The sequence below is a fragment of the Mugil cephalus genome, chromosome 6 (assembly GCF_022458985.1).
Source record: "Mugil cephalus isolate CIBA_MC_2020 chromosome 6, CIBA_Mcephalus_1.1, whole genome shotgun sequence".
Taxonomy (NCBI): domain Eukaryota; kingdom Metazoa; phylum Chordata; class Actinopteri; order Mugiliformes; family Mugilidae; genus Mugil; species Mugil cephalus.
Window position 1 is genome coordinate 22,917,035 of NC_061775.1, and position 24,515 is coordinate 22,941,549.

At 43.1% G+C, this 24,515-nt stretch overlaps 1 protein-coding gene across 5 annotated transcripts; it reads right to left on the reverse strand.

The window, feature by feature from the left end:
- Window positions 1–1,059: 1,059 nt before the first annotated feature.
- On the reverse strand, window positions 1,060–23,095 carry rfx2 (regulatory factor X, 2 (influences HLA class II expression)). 5 transcript variants are annotated; one of them, XM_047586500.1, is made up of 18 exons: window positions 22,922–23,095; window positions 13,242–13,350; window positions 12,537–12,626; window positions 11,244–11,326; window positions 10,469–10,742; window positions 9,293–9,367; window positions 8,220–8,401; window positions 7,904–8,023; window positions 7,511–7,632; window positions 7,307–7,425; window positions 4,277–4,389; window positions 4,009–4,157; window positions 3,263–3,360; window positions 2,943–3,092; window positions 2,628–2,836; window positions 2,389–2,542; window positions 2,242–2,284; window positions 1,060–1,721 (listed from the first exon to the last, which is right to left on the reverse strand). In XM_047586500.1, the coding sequence occupies exons 2-18, from the start codon at window positions 13,347–13,349 to the stop codon at window positions 1,600–1,602; spliced, it is 2,211 nt and encodes a 736-aa protein (XP_047442456.1). In that variant the 5' UTR covers window position 13,350; window positions 22,922–23,095; the 3' UTR covers window positions 1,060–1,599. The 5 variants fall into 5 exon arrangements, with proteins under 5 accessions (XP_047442456.1, XP_047442457.1, XP_047442458.1 ...); XM_047586501.1 differs by lacking the exon at window positions 22,922–23,095 and adding an exon at window positions 22,459–22,865; XM_047586502.1 differs by lacking the exon at window positions 9,293–9,367.
- Between the last annotated feature and the right edge of the window lie 1,420 nt (window positions 23,096–24,515).

Below are 24,515 nucleotides of genomic sequence, written 5' to 3' on the forward strand. Positions count from 1 at the left end.
ATCAGATTAGATCATATAAATAGATTTTTTTTTAAATTTTATTTTATTATTTTTTTTTACTGGGGGGCTGGAGCGCCTCAGTAAAAAAATGAAATTTCATACATTGAACAATTGAGATCGGAAACAAATTGATAGCACACGCCAGTCTAATCAATTACACATCCAACAGCGTGAGGAGAGAGATTAAAGACCGAAGGCCACAGAGCACGCACTGTCTACGTCATATAAAGATATATCTATTTATATATATTTATATGTGTATATATATATATATATATAATTTATTATGGACACATTCCCCAAATAAAACGCACTGTATTTGTCTATCTAATTCAAACAGAACACTTTAACTGAGTAACAGCATGAGGTCGAAGTATCTGGAGTCTGGGGAGCGTGTGCCGGCTCAGATGCCAACGAGATCCTCCGTTTGTTTTTATTTATTTTTATTTTTATCGTTTTTAGCGGAAGGGTTTTGGTTTACAGGTTCAACGCTCGAACACGGATCGATTTAGCTTCCTTTAGGTGAACGGATTCCAGTTCATTCTTCTTCAACGTCCTGTCTACATGAGGCTGATAACTCTGGATGTTGTCACTCTGACGGGAGGGAAAACCACCTGGAGGAACTATTTACACGAAGTGGGACACAAAGACTGAACCGCGGCTACATGTTTTTTTTTTTTTTTAAATTCGTCGCCTCGTGCCATCTGAGCCAAAAAAAAAAAAAAAAAAGGAGCACAGCATAGAAAATCTATTGAGGTAAATAAACCAACGTGTTACGCAGCCATGGTAACAGACTCGAGTTCCCTGCCTCCCTGACTACTGCGACATTATGAGGTCCTACGGCCCTAAGGCCTGGCACACACGGGGCCACGTCTATGGCTAAGCTGCTGGGAGCGACTGAGGGAGAGGTCCTTTGGGTCAGCAGGTTGCATCTTCTGGTTATTTATTTATTTTATTTTTTTTTTATCTTTTATGTATTTGCTACGAGCTGCAGCAGAGGCAACAAGGAGAGGAGAACACGCCTGCACCTAATCAATGTAAAAAAGGTGCTTTTCTTTCTTTCTTTTTTTTTTTTTTGTTGTTGTTGTTGAATGTTTGAGGTTTTTGAGACGATACATTCATACTGCGGTAGAGGCACAGCTGAGGGACAGATAGACATCTGTAGTGGTGGTTTTCAAAGTTAGCGATCTAAGGCACTCAAAATGACACTATGGCACAGCTAGTTACGTTTAAGAAATAAAAATAAAAACGATAGAGAGAGAAAAGATGAATCACATAAACACCACCACTCAAATACACGTCCAATAAAAAGGGTACTGCACAAAGTCGTTCACAGTTGCAACAAAAACAGACAATCAGACCTGTGTTACACCCCTGTGAGTAAAAAAAAAACAAAACAAAACAAAAACATAACGTGTGAACTTCATGAGGAAAAAGATCACCGTCTTCAGAAACGCTAGTGAGGGGGAGGACTGACGTTGCTACACTCTTGTCTATGTACATTGCACACGCGCTGACTGCAGGAGGACAGAAGGAGCCGCTGCATCCCACAAAAAGGCCCCGAACGAAACGGAGAGACGCCGGTTTACGTGACGGGACTCACATCTCCTGCAGAGGGTGGCTTATTTCGATCCGCTCCCTCTTTACGGCCGGTTCGGTGGGTCCTCGGGACGCGTCGGCATCGCTGCCCAAGTCGCTCATCTCGTCGGAGAAGGACGCGTCTAGTTAGAGACGAGGAGGAGGAGGAGGAGGGATTGTTAGTGTCAGAATAGTTTTGCCTCGAAACTAAAATGTTGTCAGGAAGTTGGTGGTTTAAAGGACAGGTCTGGTGTTACTCTGTCTATTTGTCGTGTTAATAAAGACACCGGTTCCCTCCCAGGATGGAAACAAATTACAGTAATAATGAATATACTAAAAAGCTGATGCTTTTAAACAGTTACATTTTTCCTACAGGAGAACTAATACACTGATGCGACATAACATTATGACCACCGTCCTAATATTGTGTAGGTCTCCCCATTCTTCATTTTTGTATGTGTGGTACATGAATAAGTAACATCCACATGAATGAATGAATGAATGAATTAATTAATTAATTAATGCCAGGCCCAAAGTTTCCCAGCTGCATCGTTGTGGTCAATGTCATTCACGTCTCCTGTCAGTGGTCATAATGTTATGGCTCATCTGTGTTTGGCTTAAGTCATGAAAGTCATGACTCGTACATGAAGGAAGCAGACTCACCTTTTTCCATGAGCGACGGCATCATAGAGCTCAGGTCACTGAACTGTAATTCAGACGAGAGAATCCGTCAACGAAACACTTTTAAAAATATTCTCATCTCAGCGTCTCCTCCTCCCTCCTGAGCAGCTCAAATATCTCCTTTCTCACCTCTCCCATGACGGCGATGGGAGTTTCTCCGGTGGCCTGAGCCACGCGATGCTCCACCAGGTAGAACATGTACTCGTCGTAAAGCAGACGGATCAAGTGGAAGGAGCCGAAGCTGGCGGCGCTGCGCAGGGTCAGGTCTCTGATCACCATGGAGCTACGGGGGAGAGAAGAGGATCAATAAAAAACACGCGCCTTAACGAGCCTCTTTGAAAACAAATTCTCTGATCGCGTCCTCGTACCTGTAGAAGGACCATTTTAGGAGGAACTGACGAGCGGCTTTGGGGAAGCTCGGGCTGCCCTGGTGAGGCTTCAGGACCTGAGACACGACGTTATCCAGCCAGGTGGCCCACTGGTCCAGGGAGCTCTGCTGCTGCAGGGTGACCTTAAAGTCCTGCTCCAGGCGCTGGACCACGCTCTCGTCGCACTGACACACCCACGACGCCTGCTCCTGTTACACAACCACACGACGACCATCAGCGACTGACCCCGACACACACGACAAATCCTGCTCACTGCAACACAAACGCGTTTAAAAAAGGACGGACGAACTGTACCTGGACGTTGGCGAAGTCGACCCTGTTGAGGTCCGACAGCATCTGGTTGATCTGGGACGTGTTCTGGAGGACGGCGCGCGCTGCCTGGGCCAAGTGGTTCAAACTGGTGTAACGCCTCAAAGTCTGAGCGAACGCACTGACCACCGCCACCTACACACACACACAGACACACACACACACAGTGTATTTAAGATGGATCTTAATGTCACAATTAATAGTAAAACGTGAGAAAATCTGATCTAAACTCGTCAGTATGGACCCAAGACACAAAGTTTTATCCACGTGTAAATCACACATGAGACAAAGAAAGAAGACGTTACCTTGGTGCGAACGATCTCTTGAGGAAAGTTGGTCATGGCGTTAGTCAGCCAGCCCTCCAGGCTCTTGGCAAAGTTGCGGATGGCCTGAGTGAGAGTGCCTGAAGAAAGAAGAGCAGCCTGGATCACAACGGATCATCATGACTTCATCTTCACTGTGCAGAAAGCAACTCAACTTTAAAGGGAGGAATACAAACTGATGCTAACATTTGTGTCAATAAAAAGTGACAAGTCCATCTCTGGTGACTGATTGTTAAGCTTCTCAAATGTAATTTCTTAATTGTCTACAACTGTAAACTGAATATACTCACTTGCCAGTTCATTAGGGACACGAGTGATATATTTTAATTATTTTAATGTAACATTGGCTTCGTGGCTGTTATAAAGGTGGTTATTCATCTATATGATGAGCCTGAATGAAAGGAAATTAACGTAACATAAACTAAACTAGGATTTCCAAAATAATAGAAACGTGTCGTTTCAACACAATACAGTTCAACAGTTCAACAAACCAGTTATTTTAAACAAATGCTCGGATTCAGTCCAGGTTATAGTTAAATCTTCGGTACCTAATCAACTGGTGAGTGTGTGTGTCTTAATACTAGACCACTGGTTTGTAAAAACAACCAATTCTGACATGATTAACATAAAAAATGAAGAATCACTGTTGGTCCCAGTGGTGCTGGACTTTCTCTAATGAATCTATCATCATAAAAGCATAGAAATAAAAACAGGCATTGTTTACTGACTGGGAACAGGACGCAGCACGTCAGGGATGAGGACCTCCACCAGCGCCTGGTAGAGGATGTGATCACAGCTCCTCATCCATAGCCTGACCGGTTCGTATTTACACAGAGCCACCAGCGTCTCTCTGGGGATCATACCTTCCTCGTCGTCACTGCACACAGAAGAAGAAGAAAGAAACACACGTGTCCAACGCTGCCACCTCTCAAATGAAACACATCTTAAAACAAAACGAAGAAAAGCGTCGCTCGTTCCCGTTCGGTGTTTTCTGACCTGCTGGGGATGGTCGTGCTGCCGTCACTAGATGGCGGTATTGCATACCAAAAGGTCTGCCAGAGCTTCTCGATATAGTGGAACTGGAGGTTTATCACCACGTTCAGAGTCGCCTGCAGGAACGAAGAGGCAGGGAGGGGAGCAGGGGGGAGGGAACAGAGGAGGGAAAGGAGAGGGAGGAAGGAGGGGGGGGGGGGGGACAAAACATACAGAGCTGAGCCATGGCAACCAGACACACAACAAAGTTTCTACAGGCAGGCCGCCTCCCGCTCACTCCGGGCCCTCCTGGTTAGACAATGAGCCAGCTTAAACACAGCTCCCTGCACATTAATCACCAGGAGAATTCTAAACGGCACATTTAGACTTCACATGGGATTTATTTATTTTATTTTATTTTTTTTAATCTCCTTCACGTTTTGATCTCGGGCCTCGTGGGTTTGTGCAAAGCCGCTGCCTACTTTCTAGTGACCTGATCCAACCCATGTGACTTCCTCTTTCCTGTTCATATGCATGAGCCTCTTTGCAAACAAGAGCACAAAGGAAGCAGTGGCAAGCTGGTGATCTAAAATAATAACCTGCAGAAAACTCCGAACCCTCGACGCACATTTAAAAAGTGAAACTCTGAAAGTCGCAGCTACAATAGTTTCAGAGGCCGTTCTTCAGGTCAAGAGAAACACGAGCTCCGCTCGGTGTCTTTGTTATTTTTGGACCGTGCCACACATCTCGACGCCGAGCGCCACGATCCGCTCAGAAGGTTCCTCTCCTTTCACTATCTGGCAGGACACAGGACTTGCCGCTGGATCTTGTTACACAGCAGCGTAGGCTTCAATCACATGATATGTTTTTTGCTTCCTCTCCAGCCGTCGCCGTGGCAACCGTGTTTACAGTTGCCCCCAGCAACAGGTCAAACACAGAACTCCAAAACAAAAAGGAGAATTCCCCCGTCCCCGCTAAACAAGAGCGTTTTGCCTCCACGGTCTTTTTTTTTTTTCTTCACGCAAGCAAAACAGCAAAAAAAAAATAAATAAATAAAATAAAAATAAGAAGAGAAAAAAGTGCTAAAGAGAAATAACACGTGTTCCCGTGAGCACACTCAGACGAGTGGCCTGCAGGCAGAGCTTCTCAAGTCTTAACCCATCATTTCCGCGCTTCCACGTGACGATCGCTGCGGTTCACAGAGTGATTTATGACGCTCAACATTTTTATCAACCACCTAACCATTTGCGCTTAAACATTAATTCAGTGCCATGGCTGGTGCTTGAATATTTATTTGGCTGTTACCATGACGTTAATAAATACATCCCAGACCTGATCTTTTCACAGTCCACTCCTAAAAAGTAACAGTAAAAAAAGTAAAATATTGTTTTATGCTCAGGCCAGACTTGTTATCTTAATTTGAGCTGTAACTTCAAATACTGTCAATAAAAGTCTTGGCTAATGTGTTAACAGGACACCGTTGGCTTACAAAAAGAAAGAAAAAAGTGAAATGCATAAACATTAAACAGACGCAATGAGAGCTGAGAGTGACACAAACGCAGAGGCAGACAAAGACAGGAGCCCGTGTGCCCGTCCGCAGACAAGGCGACACAAAGGCCCAAGGGGAGGCCACCACAAAGACACCAAGATGTCCACCCAGCGCGCTGAAAGGTTAATTGGCATGTCTTGAAAGCTGCATGGAGATGAAAAGACGGCTGGAACAAAGGGAGCGTGGTGAGGCCGGACAAGCAGAGGGCAGGGATAATATGATAAAGCCAGAGCTTTCGCGGCTTTAATCGCGGCCTCTCTCCTGCCTGTAAGGCCCCACATTTTGATGTCGGGTATTATTCCCGCTCCCGTCATTGTTTCAACTCGCTCTGTCTCTACCTAAACGCATTGTCCGGCCCGGGAGGCGGATTTATGATCCGCAGCCTTTGAGATGTCATAACTCTTCCTCCCGTCAATTTGTCTTCCCCTAAAAGACGCGAGCGGCATAAAGGAACCCCACAGAAAGAGCAAAATCAACAAGGTGTCAGTCTGTCACTCACTGCTTCTTCAGTGTCACTCAGACCTCAGGCCTTTTGTCGTCAGTGTGCATCGTGAATAAATAGGATTATTTAAGCAGCGGCTTCATACACATCTACTTGCTCCAGTTATAAAACACTGACCTGTTGCTCTACTTGTTGCTGTTAACAGGTCTGTAAAGTGGCCTTAAACAACTGATAAACCTCAGGACTACGCTCACTTCCGCTCGGTAATTACCAGATAAAAGTTTCTGTTACACATCTGTCCTCTCGTTTGAATCCATAACCATTCTTCACATCGACGCCTGGTCAACGGAGCTGGACGGCGTCGGGGGAGGCTCTCCTGACACGGGAGTCCGTCTGAGGGGGCTGTTATTACTGTTTACAGCCGCGGGAGGTTCGTGGGACTGACTCATAACAAACTACAGTGCCAGTGATTATGGTAATGAAGAAACATGTCAGGCAGAGCAGCAGTGATCTTCCCTGATGTGTTTTTAATCGTTTTTAGACACGCCGTGGCACGCAGGAATCACAGGAGGTTTTGGATTCGTACAAAGTGCTTGTTATGTTAGATCTGCTTCACTGTTGGTCTTAAGAGAACGAGAATAGAATCACCCTTTAAAACACAATAAGGAATTCATAGTAGGAGAGACATCCAGCTGTGTCCACTCTGTTTTGGAATAACCCTCTATGAATAGCTGTAATGTATAAATACACTGTGACAGGTGTTTTATGTGTCTCTAAAATATCATCGATGTGTATTTTTGTGTATTTTCTTAATAAAGAAGTCGGATACTTAATCTGTCTGTTCAGTAGCAGTTTTTAGTTCTGACTTGGACAAAGCAACGAAACCATTTTGTTTTGTAGTGGAAATATTTTCCCTTCTATATTTCTGTGTCTGTTTTAGTTGTTTCTATGTAGATCTGAATAAAAGGCACTTTAAAAACTTATAAAACAAACTAAACATGTTTAGATATTTACCAAATTCTTAAAAAAAAAAAAAAAGATGTGTTTCTGTGATATAACCCACCTCACAGTGGTCTCTATAGAGCGTCTGCATCTTCTTGATATCGTTCATGTTGATGCGCTCGGGAAGAGGCTGAGTGCCCAAGTCAGGGGAGGGAAACGGAGGCAACGTTTGAGCTGTATCTGTAGAGGAAAAGACGATTGTTACATGCGTTTACGATGCATATTAAATTATAGTTGAATTGCCGCGTTAAATTCCAGTTCGTACCTATGTACTGCTGGTGGTGTTGGCTCTGAGCGGCCACCGACTGCTCTGGAGTGCTGTTGCAGTGCTGAGAGCTCCCGCACAGGTTGTCAGACATGCTGTCCACCTTCTGCAGAGGCTTGAACCTATGCAGACATGAGAGGGCAGGACATGTGCATTAGCAGGGGTTCGACGGTTTGAGAAAGCAGGATTAAGGGAAGAATCTGCCTTTGAGGCGTGTGTATATATACGCACACGACAGAGAACCTAAATAGTATCGGTGGAGTTTACTGAACGGGAGGAAGGAGCTCACAGATGAAAAGGGGAACGGGTGGAAGGCAAGAGAGACAATAAGCAGGAAAGTCACAGGGGGAGAAATTAAAGGAAGTAGACTGGCAACGGTAGAAATTTGCTGACCTCTGTTTCTGGTGGACAGGCTGCTGTCTCATGGCCATGTACTGGGTGTCCTCCTGCAGCCGGTTGAGCGGCGAGTCTGGCTTCACCCGGATGCCATAGTAATGATACTTAGAGTTGCCTCTGGTGGACGCAGCGACAGAAAAGCCAGAAACCAGTGAGGAGAAGCCTTGCCATCAGCGTAATCACTATCATTATCCTCTTCCATCAGCAACTCTCCGATGCTTGTAAGCATCATCATACTCGTCACATCTATAATGGTCATATGATTACAGTTATCAGCATCTCCAGCGTGAGCCGCGTCTCTTCCTGTCCCTACCTGGTGCCGAGGCGGCGGGTCCTCAGGCCCATGAAGACGGAGCGGATGAGTTTCCCGAAGGACGCGGCGTTGACCGGATCCAGTTTCTGTTCCTGACAGTGCCGCAGATAATGGTTGTACAGGGAGCAGCGCGGGAGGCTCACTCCCTCTGCTGTCTCATAGTTGTCCAGCAGCCACTGCAGCTAAAAATACACAGAAGAAGACACAGTGGAACAATCAGCGAGCCACAGTGGACGAACTCTGCTCTGTGATAGTCTGGCCACCGAAGGAGAGGAGCAGTGCATCTTAATAACACAGCAAAAGACAGATCCACCACACACACACACACACACACACACAAACACACACACATCACATAACTACCTATTTCCGTAAGTTAAACACCAGAGAGACCATTGCGCTCCCACTGTGGCTGTTTAAGTCTTTATATTCCTGGCTGAGGCAGTAAGTGACTCCAGTGCAAGGAACGGCTGATTGAGTGAACGCTCAAACATCTGAAGTGCTCATTATTCTATCAGACAAATCTCTAAGACATTATTGTGGAGTAGCAGAACTGTCTGTAATAGCACAATCAAAGAATTTTCACAGCTCAGATCTCCTGTTTGCAAATCGAACGCTTACAGTTTATGCAATGTAGAGACTGTGAGACGTAACTGAGGTTAAGAGCCGATGAGAGGAATGTAAAGCAGAAATTTCCCAGGGGGAGTAAAAACGGCAGCAGAATGTGACGTACGTTAATAAAACTGAGCGACAGCCTTGTGGCGAGAGCCAATGGGTGCATGTCTTGGTGTATTTAGAGGTGAAAATCCTTCATGCAGAAGTTTAAAGGCACAAATACAAGACGCACCCTCGAGGGGAAAAGTGATAGCAAATGCAGAGTTAAGCTCAAGGACGAAAACTAATTGAGACAATTGTGCGTTTCAGCGGGACAGCGTGGAGTGAGTGAGTAAGCTAGCGGTAGATAGTGTGTTCAACTGAGCAGAATGAGAGAACACACAGTCTACAGGTTCAGCCACGGCTCCCCTTTCTTTTCTCTCATGTCCTTTTTCAAAGAAAGTTCCTGGTTGACTTACATGGCTGTTGAGCAGGCTGCTTTTGTGACTTGCAATTCCTTCAGACTTTTGGAGGTTTTCAATCGCCATTTCAAGCTAAAGAAAGAAGAAGCATGCGAAAAAAAGAAAAAAGAAAAGAGTGGACACAGAAGGGGGAGGAGGCAAAGAGAGTGAGAGAGAGAGACAGAAAAAGGGGAAACAGGGAATAGAAATAAGCAAGGGTATATGGAAAAAAAAAAAAAGATAAAGGAAATAAGACTGTTAGCGAGCAGCCAGATCTCTGCATTTCCATTAAAATCAGTCAGTGTCGCAGCCAAATCCATTATTGGCTGACAAAAGCATGCAAATCAAGGGACTCATAGGGTTAAGCTGCTCAGTGAAGGCTTGCAGTCAGACACTCTAATGTATGCAAATAGGAATCACAAACAGGGGCACAGGTCAACTCAAGATTTAAGGACAACAGGTCAACAATGCCCGTCGCCCCTTTAATTTAACAATAAAACTTTGCAAAATGTTCGTAAAAGTAAAAGGCAGGTTGAGTGAGACGTGACTTCGACATAAGCACGAGTGCCGTGTTAGAAAACATATCACTTGACAACAAAAAACTAACGGAGTCCAACTGGCGAGCGAACGTGAATGACAAAACCAGGGACGTTCTGTCGAGCTGTAGGAGAAAATCAAGTCAAAAAAGAAAAGATACGTGGTATTGCAGCCAAACTGGAGACAGAAGAAAAGGAAAAAAGAAGCAGGCAGCGTTCCAAGCCTTAAGAAAGCTCCAGAGGGCTCCTGGCCAAATGGTAATGAGCCCCAGGGGTTGCTTTGTTTCGTAGGGCGCTCAAGTGCCTGTGAAAACCTCTGAAACAAGGCAGCGCTGAATTATTTAAGCCAGTGTCCCGATTCTACAGGCACACTGCCCTGCGCCACTCTCTCTGTAACTACAGCGCTGGGAGGCCTCAACTCACGTTACAGGTTTCTGGGAAACTCAATCAGGCTCAGGTAGTGATGACAGTTACTGGACAAACAAGTCAATTCTCTAATCACATTTAGTTAATTTCAAGAACTGACTTGTGCAGTCACTGGGTCTTTTGGTGGGTGCAAATCTGATTTACAAGGGTTTTTGATTCCCCCCATCACTCCGTCTTATTGGAAAAACATGCTGCGGAGAACCACAGGACCAGTGGGATGGGCGTCGCTCACCATAGCTGAAGAGGAGCGCGAGGAGTGTGAGATGTGGTTGCGGCTCCCCTCCATACTCCCGCCATGTATCAGGTAGGTGCTGCCGCTGGAGATAATGTGGCTGCTGCTGCCCACGTCCATGGCGATGCCGACCATGCTGTGAGGGGGGACGCCGCCGCTGGCGGAGGACACCACCGTGGTGACATGAGCTCCACCGGCCTGAGAGTCGAAATAGTTTCCGCCGCTGTTCTGCCCGTACAACTGGGCCTCGGGGTTGTAGGAGTAGGCCGTTCGGCTGCGGAGACATCAATTAGCACCTTTAAACCACTGACACATTAACGTCCCGTCTTTATAACGTTGGGAAAAGGAGCGGGACGCGGCGCACATTCGAGTCGACACGGACCACAGTATCACTGATGTCATCAGAATAACTGGGTTACATCAAAAATCACTTTGGTTTCAATTAACTTTAATGGCGTTTTGATTAAAGCCACTTTAAAAGCAGTTGGATGTGGCGCGGCTAAAGCGATGAGAAGAGTGCGCCGCAAAGTCTTACATGTCATTACGCTTTTCATCCAGCACCCACACATACATAATTCAAGACAAGTCTGCGTTTAGAGTGGGGCCAAATTTTATGTGCAGTGATTTAACAAGAGCAATGTTTTATGGCCCTTAAGCATCTTGCATTAACAGAATGTCGCATTTTAACTACAATAAACATTTAAAACAAAAATAGCATATTTTCAATCTTTTTTTTTGCAATATGAAAGGAAGTACAGAAAGTGATATTTCTTACATGGTTCCATTGGCATAAACAGCCTCTCCACTTTCTCCTACATACTGGACTTGTGGTGGGTACACATGTTGTACCTGCTGCACCTACAACAACACAAAAGGACACGCAGTTTAAGCAGTGGCTAATGGAATTTGGCCTATTAAAGGAAAAAACGTCAAGTTTCTTTTATTTTTATTCATAATGTAATATACATTGACAGATTAACATGTTGTCATTAATGTGTAGCATGCATGTGCACACCAGTTATGTGTTGACATGCAGCGCAGTGAAAAAATCTGTCACCCCACTGGTGAAAAAATGAGAAATCACACTTCACTCGAGTCGGTGAAATCATGATTTAACTGAGTCGAACTCATGAAGACATACGTGTTCTTTACTGAACACAATCTTGATTTTGTATAGAACACAACTGAATGAGATACTGAAAGACAAAAATGTTGAAAAGCAGGTATGAACTGTCAATCTGCTTTGATGGGAATAATAAGACGGCGAATAACGAGACGGTCAGGTAACTCCCTGATTTTCAACATAAGAAGCTACACATCACACACATGTGTGTGTTGGGATTTGGGTCAAGTCTCCAAAAACACCATCAGGCCTTGCTGCGACATCATATCATACACCGGGACCTCGGCACGACTTTTTAACATACACATCAACAACAAAAGCAGCAACAGAAAAACAGAGACAGGTATCCTCATAGTCACGCAAAAAATTAAAAATGCTTCTCGTAATTACCAACCAATAGGAGAAGTATTTTTTTTTCTTATTTCTGATTAAAATCAGGAGTGTGGTGTATTAAGTTATCATATCCATGTGATACAGGCGTTGGGCCAGGCTCAGCCAGAGAAAGGAACTTTTGCACACCCTCGAGGGGCCGAGGAAGCAGGAGAGACGTCTCGGACCTGAATGGGCTGCCATGTTTGGCATCTTCATCCAGTATCTAACACAAACCATGGCTTGGTTACTATTCGACGTGTTTACCGTCTAATGTGTCAGCCTACGGCCAAACCACCTAACCCCAGACTGGAAGTTATTATTTAACCTGAATGTAAATTTCACCCGAATGAGATATGGTGAGGTGCTTAAATATTTGTACAAGGTAATATAAGCCAAATAAAACCGTAAGCTCGTTTTCTAGACGGTATGTTCCGTTTATGAATTTATAAAAAAATAAATGTCATCTTTCTTTAAAGGAAAAGAAGACGGACGACGTTTGATAAAATTTCAAAAAAGTCAAGGGGTGTACAAATATTTTCAGAGCACTGTACAAGTATGTACAGTACTGTGTACCTGCTGAGGGACCTGTTGGACCCTGGGTACTGAAAGCTGCTGTACTTGTCCACCCTTCTGAGCTGAGCCTGTAGCCTGAACCAGCACCCTCTGTGTGGATACAAGACACAACTCAATTACATAGGTATGCACGCACAATTACACACAAACACACTACTGTGAACATATGACAGTCAACACAACACGAGCAAACGTATAAACTTATTTCTTCATCAAGCACGTGCTGATTATTTTATGCTGAACACTGACTTAATTTTTATTTTTAGAGTAGCAGAAATAAATTGCAGTAACTGTAATTGTTGCGCTGACAACACGTATGTTTCTAACGGCCTCAAACGGCCTCAATCATTGGTAACAGTGACGTAATGTTCTGGTGTGCTGAGACAGAGAGAAGTCATAGAGGAAGTTAATATGGTAAACTGATACAAGGGGCATCTGTGATAAAGTGGAACGTAGCAGCTTTACTTGCCGGGGCTGAGCGGAGTATCGAACTATGAGTGCATCTAAAAGGAATCTGTGGTCGGGGGCATTATAGTTTTCTCTTTTGGGAAACCGTGTCCAAGAACATAATGTAACTATTAAACCCTGCGTTTGAAAATATCATTCTATTAAACTTAATATTTGAAAATACGTGGAATAGTTAAGTCAGTGTCGCAGACTTTGTCCTGTCATTACAGTAGCAGCGGGGTGGAGGTGTCGGCCTACCTGCTGGGAGGCTGGAACAGGCTGTACCACGGGAGCCTGGGCCGATGATGACGTCCGCAGCGCTGCCACGCTGGTTGTTGTGTCTGACCCTCCCTCGGTATTCTGCATGCTGAGAAAAAAAAAAAGAGACAAGATATTAGAAGAGGACATTTTAACAGGCTGAAGATGCACCCTTAAATTAAAGAGAGAATAAAAGAGAATAAAAAACATTTTAACTCTATACACATGGATAAACATACTAAATGGAGCTCTTGTACCCCACCCCTTCTGTCTTGAAGCCACTAGGACATTCATTGTGCCCCTGGGGTTTTCTGGCTTTGCCAAGTCAGGCTGAGTCACTGAAGCTCTTCAGAGCCCCAGAGGTTGTCCACCTTTCACTTGCAAAATAAGCTGCCCCATGGTATTACACAGACATTTATAATCCCGCTGACAGAACAGACCCAAGTGGAAAAGTTACAGTAGAGGAGCTAAAGTTACCAGGACTGAGCCGCTTCCTGAGGGACAAATCCACTGCTACTACTCGGCTTTCCACTGGGTGACAATGTGCACAGCATAGCAAAGGGGAGCTAAAAATGGAGTGACACAAAGGCTCTCTTCTTAAAGAAGGACAGAGAGGGAAAGAGCGGGAGCAAGGCAGGGACAAGAGAAGAATGGAACTGCAAGGGGGAGTAAGTGGATATAAAAAAAAATAACTTCCCCACTCTCTCCAATAAAAGAAAAAACCAAGAGGAAAAAGATGAAAATGGCCGCGGGGTTCTAGACCCTGCCAGGGTCCTGGTGATATCCAGCGTTTGTTTCGAACGAGAGCAGATCTCTGAGGGCTCCAATAATCCAGCTGATATGAGGAAATTCCTCAATGCTTTGTAAACGTTTGTCGGTTGCTATGGCGAGGAATCCATGACGACCACCCCCGACTCACCCCCACTCCTCCCTCGGTGTTCACTCCTCTATCCCCCCCCCCTTTATAAAGCTCTTACACAGGAACTTTAGAGTGCGACCACAAAGAGAAGAGGGGGAGGAGGATTAGAATAAGGGAGAGGGAGATACGGCGCAGTCGGGGGGTGGGCTGAATTGATGATCGGTTCGAGGCAGAAAATCTCGGGGCAGCAGGAAAAGTCAGTGTGCGAACGCGAGCGGTGTTGACGAGGGCTGCAAGACACAACCTGCTTTAGACGTGCTGTGATTAGTCATAACACACAGCGCACACGGTAATGTTACTTTAATTTACCGGAGGAGTCCTGACAAACACAAGTGGAGCAGCAGTAATCTGTTATTGGAGTTAGGAGATACAAGCATTCATGCATCTGTCTTGGCGTTCCCGAGTCAAAGCTAAACTTTTAGTTTTACAACGTACATGATGTATTTATTTATATAATTTAGAGTTGTGTAAGATCTCCTTTCATCAAAGTAAACATAAACCGTATAAACTCAACACAGAGTGGACAGAAATATCGACAAGTCTATTGTGTGAACTAGAGTAAAAAAAAAAAGGAAAAAGAAATCAAGATTTGGGAGGACCTACAAAAACACAGGCGAAATGAATCAGAATTAAGGAAACCCACCAGTGATGGAAAAGAAGAGGGTATTCATTTATTTAGCTGAACCATAGTTCCAACTAAAACATTTGTAATCCCCCAAAACAGGGGTCACATCCTTTTTTTTGGATGACTACAGTGGAACAGTAGAAAATAAACTGGATATCCGCACATAGTAATATAATTTGACCGGTCAGCGATGTGAAAAACAATCTAAAAAAAAACAACTTTGTTTAAGATACAACCCTATTTTTAGTAATCAACAGCACACAAACAAATCAAAACCTTAAAACAAACTATTTCAAACCAATCTATCAACGGGCTTTTGTCATCAACAGTCACTCGGAGGAACATGTAAAGTTCGCTGGGTGGTGCAGTAAAGTCAAAGAGTGTACCTTTGAAACACAAAAACAAGGGTTTTGGGTGTGCCACCGCTGACATCTTTCATGTGTGCCACAGGCAAAGACACAGCTCTGCCTACATGACTAACTAAAAAAAAGCCTATGTTGAAATTCCTGGTATGTGTCAATCTTCATACACTTAAACGGTCCTCTTCAGCGTCTTCCCCGAGCGTGCCTCGGAATCTGTCTCCAATTTATTTGTTAGCGCAGAACACAATTAACACTCGCGTGTAAAGGCTCTCATATTCCATTAAATGTTTCTTCACACTTTTCTTGCGTGTCATTAAAGAAGTACTAAAAGCATATCAGCAGAACGACGCTAACAAGGAGCGAACATTTTAAAAGGTGCCGCGATGCTCGACCATCTTTCTGCCACTAGGAATCTGTACATGGGGTGTCAGCTGAGTTATAAATACACTTGTAACAATCCCGTCATTTTTCTTTAGACACGTCAGTTTCAGCGGAGTAAGTGACACGAGCCCGGGGGCTTCTTTACGCCATTAATGAGTGGGTGGCAAAGCAAGATGGTGAGGGATCAAAAAAACAGAGCACTGACCAGCGTGTTTTCATCCATTAAAGCTCCGGCTTAAATAGGAATAGTGAAGTGTGCTAAATCATTGACTTGGAGCGGAGAGAGAAAGTACATGAAGGCTTAGAGGAGTCTTTCTGCTTAGTGCACAGGGAAGGTTAAAAGCCACACAAATTCCCCACCAGCAGCTCTGAAAGGCATAAAGGTAGAACACAGCATGAGGCGGCGCACACTGCTGCAAGACCGCTTCTCAGTCTGGTCTGCTGTTCAGGACCAGACCTTTCTGCCTTAAACTCTGAGACATCTTCAAGCGCAGCTCTATTTTCACATCACGTCTGCAAGCCTGGTTTTATTCAGGCAAATCCCAGATCAGCACTTAACAACATTAAAACAACGTCCCTTCCTTTCAGGAAATACTTTTTTAAAAAGCTACACCAAAATAACTAAAGACACATTTCGAGAAGCCCAGAAGACTTACAAACTGTCATGAATGATACCGGCTATAATGTTAACAGAGCAGACAAAATTTAAACATCTGTCACTGACAAATCGAACTTAAACAGGACTCAATCAGAGAAAAACACATGCAGATGTTCAATTAAAAGCAGGAGCCCACAGTCTTGGCTCGTGTTTGCACTGGCCCACATTGTTTGCAGAGCAACAACGGTTGCTAGTGGCAACACCGTCCACTCCCGTTTCCAGGAGCCTGTTGCTATGCAACCAACAGAATACTTCCCAAACCAAACAATGCCATCCCCCACCTGATCCCTCTATCTCACGCTAAGTAGAAACTTACAACAATAAATACTAGGCAAGCTATTAATTTCAGACACCGGGGGACATGGGGCAAGACTTATTTCTCTGTTGTAGCTTTATAAAAATGTATAGACTTTATACTAGTTATGAGTAGATTGAATAAGACAAGATGAAGTGTTCTGTTTTTGTAACTACTTGGTGGTCAAGAAAAAAGAAGAATGTTTAAGTCATTAGGGTGACAACAGTCTATTCTTCAAGGTTCCTGAAAACAACACTTACAAATACAAGTTGAGTCTTTCCAAAGTTCCCTGGACAGAATTGAGAATAAACAGCTTCAGCAGAGCAATACTTTTTTTCCACCTCAGTGGAGGGTGAAATAAAATAAAGCAGAGGCGACACTTGTTGCACCCAAAGGGACATCTATGGAGGACACTGATAACACGCTATGCAAATGGGTTTCTCCGTCTTGTCTTAGTCTTAGTATATCTTACAAGAAAATGCAACAGGTGTTGGATGGAACTTCAACATATGTTTCCTAATTTGAGAAATCGTTTGGTCAATTTTATTATTTTAAACAAATTCTCTGCCATTTGTGGGGTTGAGAAAGGAAAGCTTATGTCTTTTCTGTGATTTGATTAAAAGGACCTATAAGATCAGACAGCCACACGTGCTCACACAAAGAGCGAATTAAGATATGATAAGAGATTTCCACAACAGAGGCTGTTCTTCAAGCCTGTCTCATTAATTCATGGCTAATCCAATCAAAGCAGTTCTTGGGGTCTGCAGATGGCAGAGTTTGAGGGGAGGGAGAAAGAGGGAAAGAGGGAGAGCGAGAAAGAGAGAAGGCAGGCAAAAACCACTGTCTCTGATCCAAGCTTACTCCTCCCCTCCCCAGTTCACCTCCCCACCTCTGGTCATCAGCACAACCTGTCCACTCCGTCTCCATGTGCCCTGCGAGCCTGACAGCCACAGACAGAAAGATCAAACTGTTGCCATGGAGATTGTGTGTTCGCCCAGGCTTTGCACTGGCAACTTCCTCCCCCAACGCCCTACCTCTTCCAACCCCTTCCAGATTTCCACTGCCCCCTGACTCCGTCCACACACACAAGCCCCGTCCTTACCATTTAACATCTAGAGACAACAGTTTTGAGAAACTGGAAACAACAATAAAGACAGGGAAGGAAAGACGGGGGAGATGGCCACAACTGGGAATGTAATCAGACTACCATCATGTGTGTGGGAAGTCTCTATCTTTCATGAGTATTTGCCTTAAGTGTTTTCAGGCTGCCACACTGATGACACAAAGGACTTAATGCACTAGTCACTTGGCTGCTTACGGAGAAACTGGAAAATGCTAACGTTGCAGTTGGGATTCTTGCATAATATCTATTTTACTCACAAAACCAGAATAAGCAGAGAGACCATACCCTGTCACTACTGCATTAGTCTTTAGTTTTGTTTTAGTTAAAACACAAAATCTAGATCTGCAAGAAAAAAAATCTAATCACTTGTTCTTACCATCAGACAAACAAACAAACTGAAGACGTGATTTCAGTGCCAGCTGTAATTTTGCTGTCTCAAATACTCACAACATGACTCGTTTAAATCAAAACCTGTCATCGGGACTGATGACTTGGGAGTAGCCCAGACTTGCATCTTCTTCTGGGGATTTAAAATAAAACTCATTAGAGACGCATTCACTAACTAATGTTATCGAAATCTGCTCTCTTAGGTGTGTTTCCAACCTGTGGACCTGGGAGTTTTATTTGTCCACGTTCTGCCAAGATGACCTCAAATCCTGGCAGCACGCAACCTCAATATTGACCGATGAACCTGAGATAAGCGTCGTGTTGCACTCGAGGAGTCTCCTTTCTTGGCAAGCAATCCCTGAACAGTTATGACACCGAGAATCATCGTACTGTATCTACAGTATGCTTTCACAGGCACCACTTGACACGAACAATGAGTCATCAGTTAAAGCTTTAAATCTGAGACAGATCCAAGTATCTGTTGTTCACGCTGTGAATGCTGCACCAGCTGACTACTTACCAACAGACTCGCATTTAAGTATTTAATGCCTTTTTCACAAATTCAGTGTGCTAGAACACAAATACATTTAATTACAGGCATTCGCAAAAAAAATCTATTTGCAAATGAATCTGCTGACGGCAGCCGCAACATAATAATGTCATCAAATGAGTTGAATCCACATTGTGGAAGGTTAATGCGACAGCTTATAGTCAAGACTTCTGTTGAAAGATATTTCCAGTCAAACTAGCAAACAAAAACACTATACTGTCATGGCCAGGTTGAAGCAAATTTCCATCCTTGCGATATAGCCAACCACAAATGGAGTGGGTGTAACTAGTGTCACGTATTGGCACTGAAACCAGCGAAATTACATGCATTTGAGATTAAAAATGATGACATAAATAACACTTTCATCAATTTAGCAAATCTTATTCAGTGTAATTTCTAGAACATTCAGCATCAAATTAATTGAGATCTATCAAGTGTTATGGTAATTTGCATCAAGGTGTCAACAGTGAATACTACAAACCATGGTGACAGAGCGCAACTGACATCTTTCAAGGGCTTACATCTGATTTACAATTTACAACACAAATGCCGCTGATTCTACTATGGAAACAATTAACATACAATGCTATTCATACCAAAACTTGTTCTCACTGCAACAAGTGTTTGTCTTTAAAACAAAGGCTGAAGGCTGCACTGTTAAGCGTGTTCATCGGTTTCCACCTATGCACCCTCTGCCACTGTTCCCCACCAGATCTCATCATTTAAACGATTCTTCCTGAATTGTGTGTGTCCCTGGGTCTGGGTCTACAGGAAAGTCTTTGAACTCAACACTTTAAAGCGGATTTACACTAACAGAACATCTTCTTAACCAAATACACATCTCTCACCAAATTAGACTGAAACTACAAAAGAAAGTAAGTGAGGAGCGAATGGGGATCTGTGACTGTCCGTGCCTGAAAGGATGGGGGGGGGGGTCGGTCATTGTAATGCAAATGTAAAAGCCTTGTCTGCCGTTTGTGGCAGGAAACTTAATTACCAGTTGTGTAGCTACGATACAAACAGGTGGAATGCTAAGAATGCTGCTGATGACACACACACAGACTGAAAAACATTTCATTTCACAACAAGTTTTGACTTGTTGCCTCTGCACGAGGGCCAATCAGTGGCAGCATTTTTTAGTATATGACAAGATTTGTTTCTTTGTATCCTAGCAGCGAAAACCTACAATGACTTCCAAAATCTTCAGAGCTGGAAGACTTAATGCAAGAGTCACACGGACACTTAATTTTCCTTTCAACAAATTTTTCTAAAACAGTTAACGACACATCACTTAAATTAAAACGTCCTTAGCAAACAGATGAATTATGAAGACTATGAAACTGAAACATTTCATGTGTACAAATGGTGCTATTAATTTCCACTTAACAAGCCCCACGAGGCATTTTCCTCTCGGTTCGTCTTCCTTGCTTTGTGATTTCCTGACATGCCTTTGACTGGAGTTATGGGATAACCCATTAAAACAGTGTTAAAATCAAACAATAATATGTTCCAAAGTCCACCAGTTCGCTTATCACAGCGAGGAGTAAATGCGCTCCTATATGAATATGATCAGCTGTAAACAACAGCAGCAAAGCAGATGGCAGCGAGCAGGTCTATATCTGTAGCTGGCTATTGGATTGAGAACTGCTCCCCGGGGCAGCAGTGGGCCTCATCAAGATAAGCTAAATACAGACTGAGCAAACACACCCCAGCACATCCACAAAACACACGCACACCACATACAAACACACACACAGAACATGTGACTGAAAGCTGTGTCAGGTCACCCCTTGCCCAAGAGACCACTGCAGCTGTCCTATTGATAGTTGAACTGTACTGCACACATGGATCCATTAAACACTCAAAATGGCACATGGGCAATGATGGACACTGCCATGTAAAAAAAAAAAAATCACACAAGCAGCTCCAGATGGTTAAAAAGAAGGCCTTATTTTCTGTAGATCACAGGCCGATGTGGCACTCGCTGCTGAAATAGACTAAATCATGACGATCACAAGCCTCAGGCAAGGACAATGCAGACAAGCTCCGTCACAGAGACTCACAATACGGACAGATGGCAAGAAGCCTACAACCTTCATCTTAAAACAAGCATTCTCATAAATTATTTCGACACTTTACGAGTCGCTAAGAACATCAGAAATGAGCCTCCAACTACCAGCCACTTTCCAATCTAGGCACCTTTTCTTTCTGACCTGCCTCTGCAAGCCAAAGCTATGCACTCCTACCACAAAGAGGGAGATGAAAATAACCTGATTAGAAACACTGACTTTTAAAAGAATAACACTTCGCCCCCTGGCCCACTCCAACCCCTTTCTTTCCATGACTTGGGTGTATTTGTATATCAAGTTGCCATGTAAACATAACAGTGTCACGCTCAAATTGGGAGGTGGGGTTGGTGGGGGTTACACACAGTTTCAGCAGAGTCATCTCTTTATTTTCTTTGTAGCCGTGGAGAGTTGTCTGACCAATCAAACTAGAGTTTCTTTACAGGACACTTCAAAACAAGCTACGTCTTGCGCATTCATATTTTCCCTCAAATAATGCGGTAAAAGGTGAAAAAAAAAATCATGACTGAAAGGAAGCTTTGAGATTTTAACATACTGTAGAGTGCATATATTAATTATAATTAATATAACCAGACCTACACTTGTGAATATTGGTTATCATCAGTAATGCATCACCTTGAATTAATCATTAAAATATTGTCTTTTGAATACTACGCAAATACACATTTTAAAGTTCATTACTCCATTCATCAGCTGCAAGCAGAAAGGGCTTTAATTAGAGACATTTTTCACGCTGCAAGATTTTTCCTGATGCTTCAATAGCAAACACTACAAATGACCGAGCACCTGACAGCTGTCTCTGAAAAGATAGTTCATTAGAATTAATGTCTCTCTGGGGACAAAAAGAGACACAATCCCAAAAGGAGGAAAGGGTATACAAAGTGCTGGAAAACCAGCCGCATGCACACTGTAAAACTATTAAAGGGGAATTTAAAATCACAGGGTGGATGGGGTGGGGGGGCTACTTCTTTCTTTGTTTTCCTTTAAAGCTATTGCACAGATTAATAGAAGAGGGGTCAAACCTTAATGAGACCTGCCATTTGAACAATGAAGCTGTGCCAAAGAGAACAACATGACTATTAGTTAACAACTGGATTTTTTGGGGGGTCTGATTGATTTGTATAGCAGGAGTAAAACTGCAAATATCGGGAGATTATTTTTGGTGGTGAAGAAATAAGAGGATACTTATCCCGTCCCCTTTTCTGTAGAGAGTATATTTCATGCATAATTTTAAAAACACATAGAATATAACCTATTTCTCATCCCAGACTGTAAAAAAAATAAATAAATAAAAGAAAAAAAAAGAAAGGAAACGAAAGGAAAAAAAGAAAGAGCAATATAAAAGAGCCATCATAGCACCATCTAGCTGTAACACACCCCGGTTTTCTTAAGGTGAAAAATTAACAACTTCACTTTAAAATACGATTTTAATACCAGATGTTATGTGATGGGATTATCTTGTTTTGACTTGTTTTAATGAGAATCTGTTATTGGGGCGGTGTAACGGTGAAATGTTGCAACCAAAGTTTACGTGTCAGTGCTTATGTTAATCCGCGTTTTTTCTTTACTTTAAATACATATTTAAAATATGTTAAGAACAGAAGATAATCAAAGTTTTCGTCGTGCACCAGAGCGGACGTTGGTTACAGTTATAAGAGCAACAGAACCAACGTTGCTAAGGCTAACAAGCTAAGCGACGATTTTCCACCTGTTGGACCCGGAGAAAGACGTCCAAAAGGCTGAAGTTTGTCCGTAATGTGACAAAAAAAAAAAAAAACAAGACGGTGCTGTTCGGTTAGCAACGCGACAAACGCTTTAAAAAAAACTCACGGGTGAACTTGTACTCATGGCTGCTGCTGGGTGTCCACATTAGCATTAGCTCGACTCGGTAGCCGTCCATCCTCATCCTCCTCCTGTTGCTGGGATTGAGCTGGAAGAAGAGTGCGATCACGTCTCCACACACTCTACACGACGTAGCAACAAGTGTAAAGTGATATTGAATCAATTTCGGAGTAGCGCCGTCGCTGTTTATAAACGTTTAAGCGAAAGTGTGGCAGGAGTGAGAATAGGTCCTCTGGCGGACGTTAGACGCGAAAAGTCTGTCGCCAGAACTACGTGAACGCCAGTTAAATGGAAAAGCTGTTCTCAACTTCAGGCGGATGCTACAAAGAAAAGGGAAAGTTGTGTTGTGGAAAACGAGACTTGCTAAGCAACGCGTTCGACCCAGACCGAGTTTTTTCCCCACCTAAATGAAGACAAATTCAGTTGCTAAATTCTACAAGCACATAATCACCTTTGCCTTGAGAAAAGTTGTACCCTGGCTCTGCTCTCTTTCCCCTCTCTCCCACTCGCTCGGTGACTTCCAGATGCTGCTGCTGCTGCTGCTGTTGCTGAGTGTTGCGCCCGTTGGTAAGTAACTGTCTCCACGGCTACAGTCACTATAGCGCGACGGGGTCTCGAGGCAACTGTTGCTACCCTGGAACGCCTACGTCAGGGCCCTGACTATGTGAGGGGCGTGGCCAGAGGGACAGTCGTTCCGCCCTGTTTAATTAAAGTTGTGATTTCAATTGTGACCGCTAGGGGGTGCTATTAGTGCGCAATTCACATCCCATGGCAGATAAGATTGCCCCAAATGTGTAATCAATGAAATTACATTAACTTAATTAACATGCTGTGAATGTGACATTTGGGGTCTGCACCAAATTTTGTCTGCAGCTGCTTTGATTTGATGTAAATGTGGCATTTATTCAGTTTATTCAATTATTTGGTTCAAGTCAAGTTTTGTAAGTTTCTCACTTTCTTGAATATATTAATCTATAATTAAATACTTCAGTTAAACTGCAAGATAACCAAGCAGGCACTGATTATTCCAAAAACTTAAACTCCCTGAATTGTACATTTAGTGTGCACGTGCTCTCACATTTTGACCCCTCAAAACGTTTTATTGCCCTAATGCATGTATATACACATTATGCATCTATAATAGTATGTCTAGGGTTTCCTGTTCTATCAAAGTCAAAATATTATATAGGTACTGAACCTGGAGCTACATTGATATTATGAACGTTTTTTCTTCCTTGTCTTCTTCGTGCAACAGTGCAATCAGTCATTTCACAATTTCAGCACATGGTGGCAGTACAGTACAGTGATGTATTTGCCTTGACAAAGCAATAAAATACTGCACATTTAAAATTTTAAATATCTTGAGGGGCTTCTTTTGGAACTGTTTATTCATATATTAGGTCAACATCAGGTAATCTACATAAAACATGACTATATTAAGTACAGTTAGGGTAAACATTTATTACTTTTCTTATATTTAGCACTGCAGAAAAGGACAAAAAAAAATCAATACATATTTGAGAATTGTAGATTTTTTCAGATGTATTAAAAGGCTTTCAGTGGGTCTCTTTATACACATTCCTGCAGTGACAAATTAAGATAGATAGATAGACAGACAGACAGACAGACAGACAGACAGACAGACAGATAGATAGATAGATAGATATCTCTGTGCTCCTCAAATAGCTTCTTCCTCACCACATTCAGACTGATAGCTAAACAAAACTGCTGAATAACAATACATGTACAACACTATCTCACTGTACCTGTGCAATATGTGACCCCTGCAACTCTGTCTATTCATTCATATTTATAAATATTTGTTACTCTGCACAACCCCATATTCTGTACAGCACATCTGCACTTTGTACATTTTTATATATAAACATAAACAGATGTTTTCTTATAATGTTACTTCATAACATCTTTCATTTTATTTTTTTATATTCTCTTACTTTAAGTTACTTTACATCTCTCTGTTGACCACAAGAGAGACCTGCACAAGAACTCCAATGTGTCTGGACTGTTTTCTGTCACAAATCTTG

What these genes read in the sequence shown, in the direction of transcription:
- rfx2 (XM_047586500.1), bottom strand. Translation starts at nt 13,349, where the DNA reads ATGCAGAATACCGAGGGAGGGTCAGACACAACAACCAGCGTGGCAGCG. An exon ending in CGCGCTCCTCTTCAGCTATG is followed by an intron (nt 9,368 to 10,468) that starts GTGAGCGACGCC and finishes TTCTTTCTTTAG; the next exon opens with CTTGAAATGGCGATTGAAAA. An exon ending in CGTGCTGCGTCCTGTTCCCA is followed by an intron (nt 3,361 to 4,008) that starts GTCAGTAAACAA and finishes TTCTTTCTTCAG; the next exon opens with GCACTCTCACTCAGGCCATC.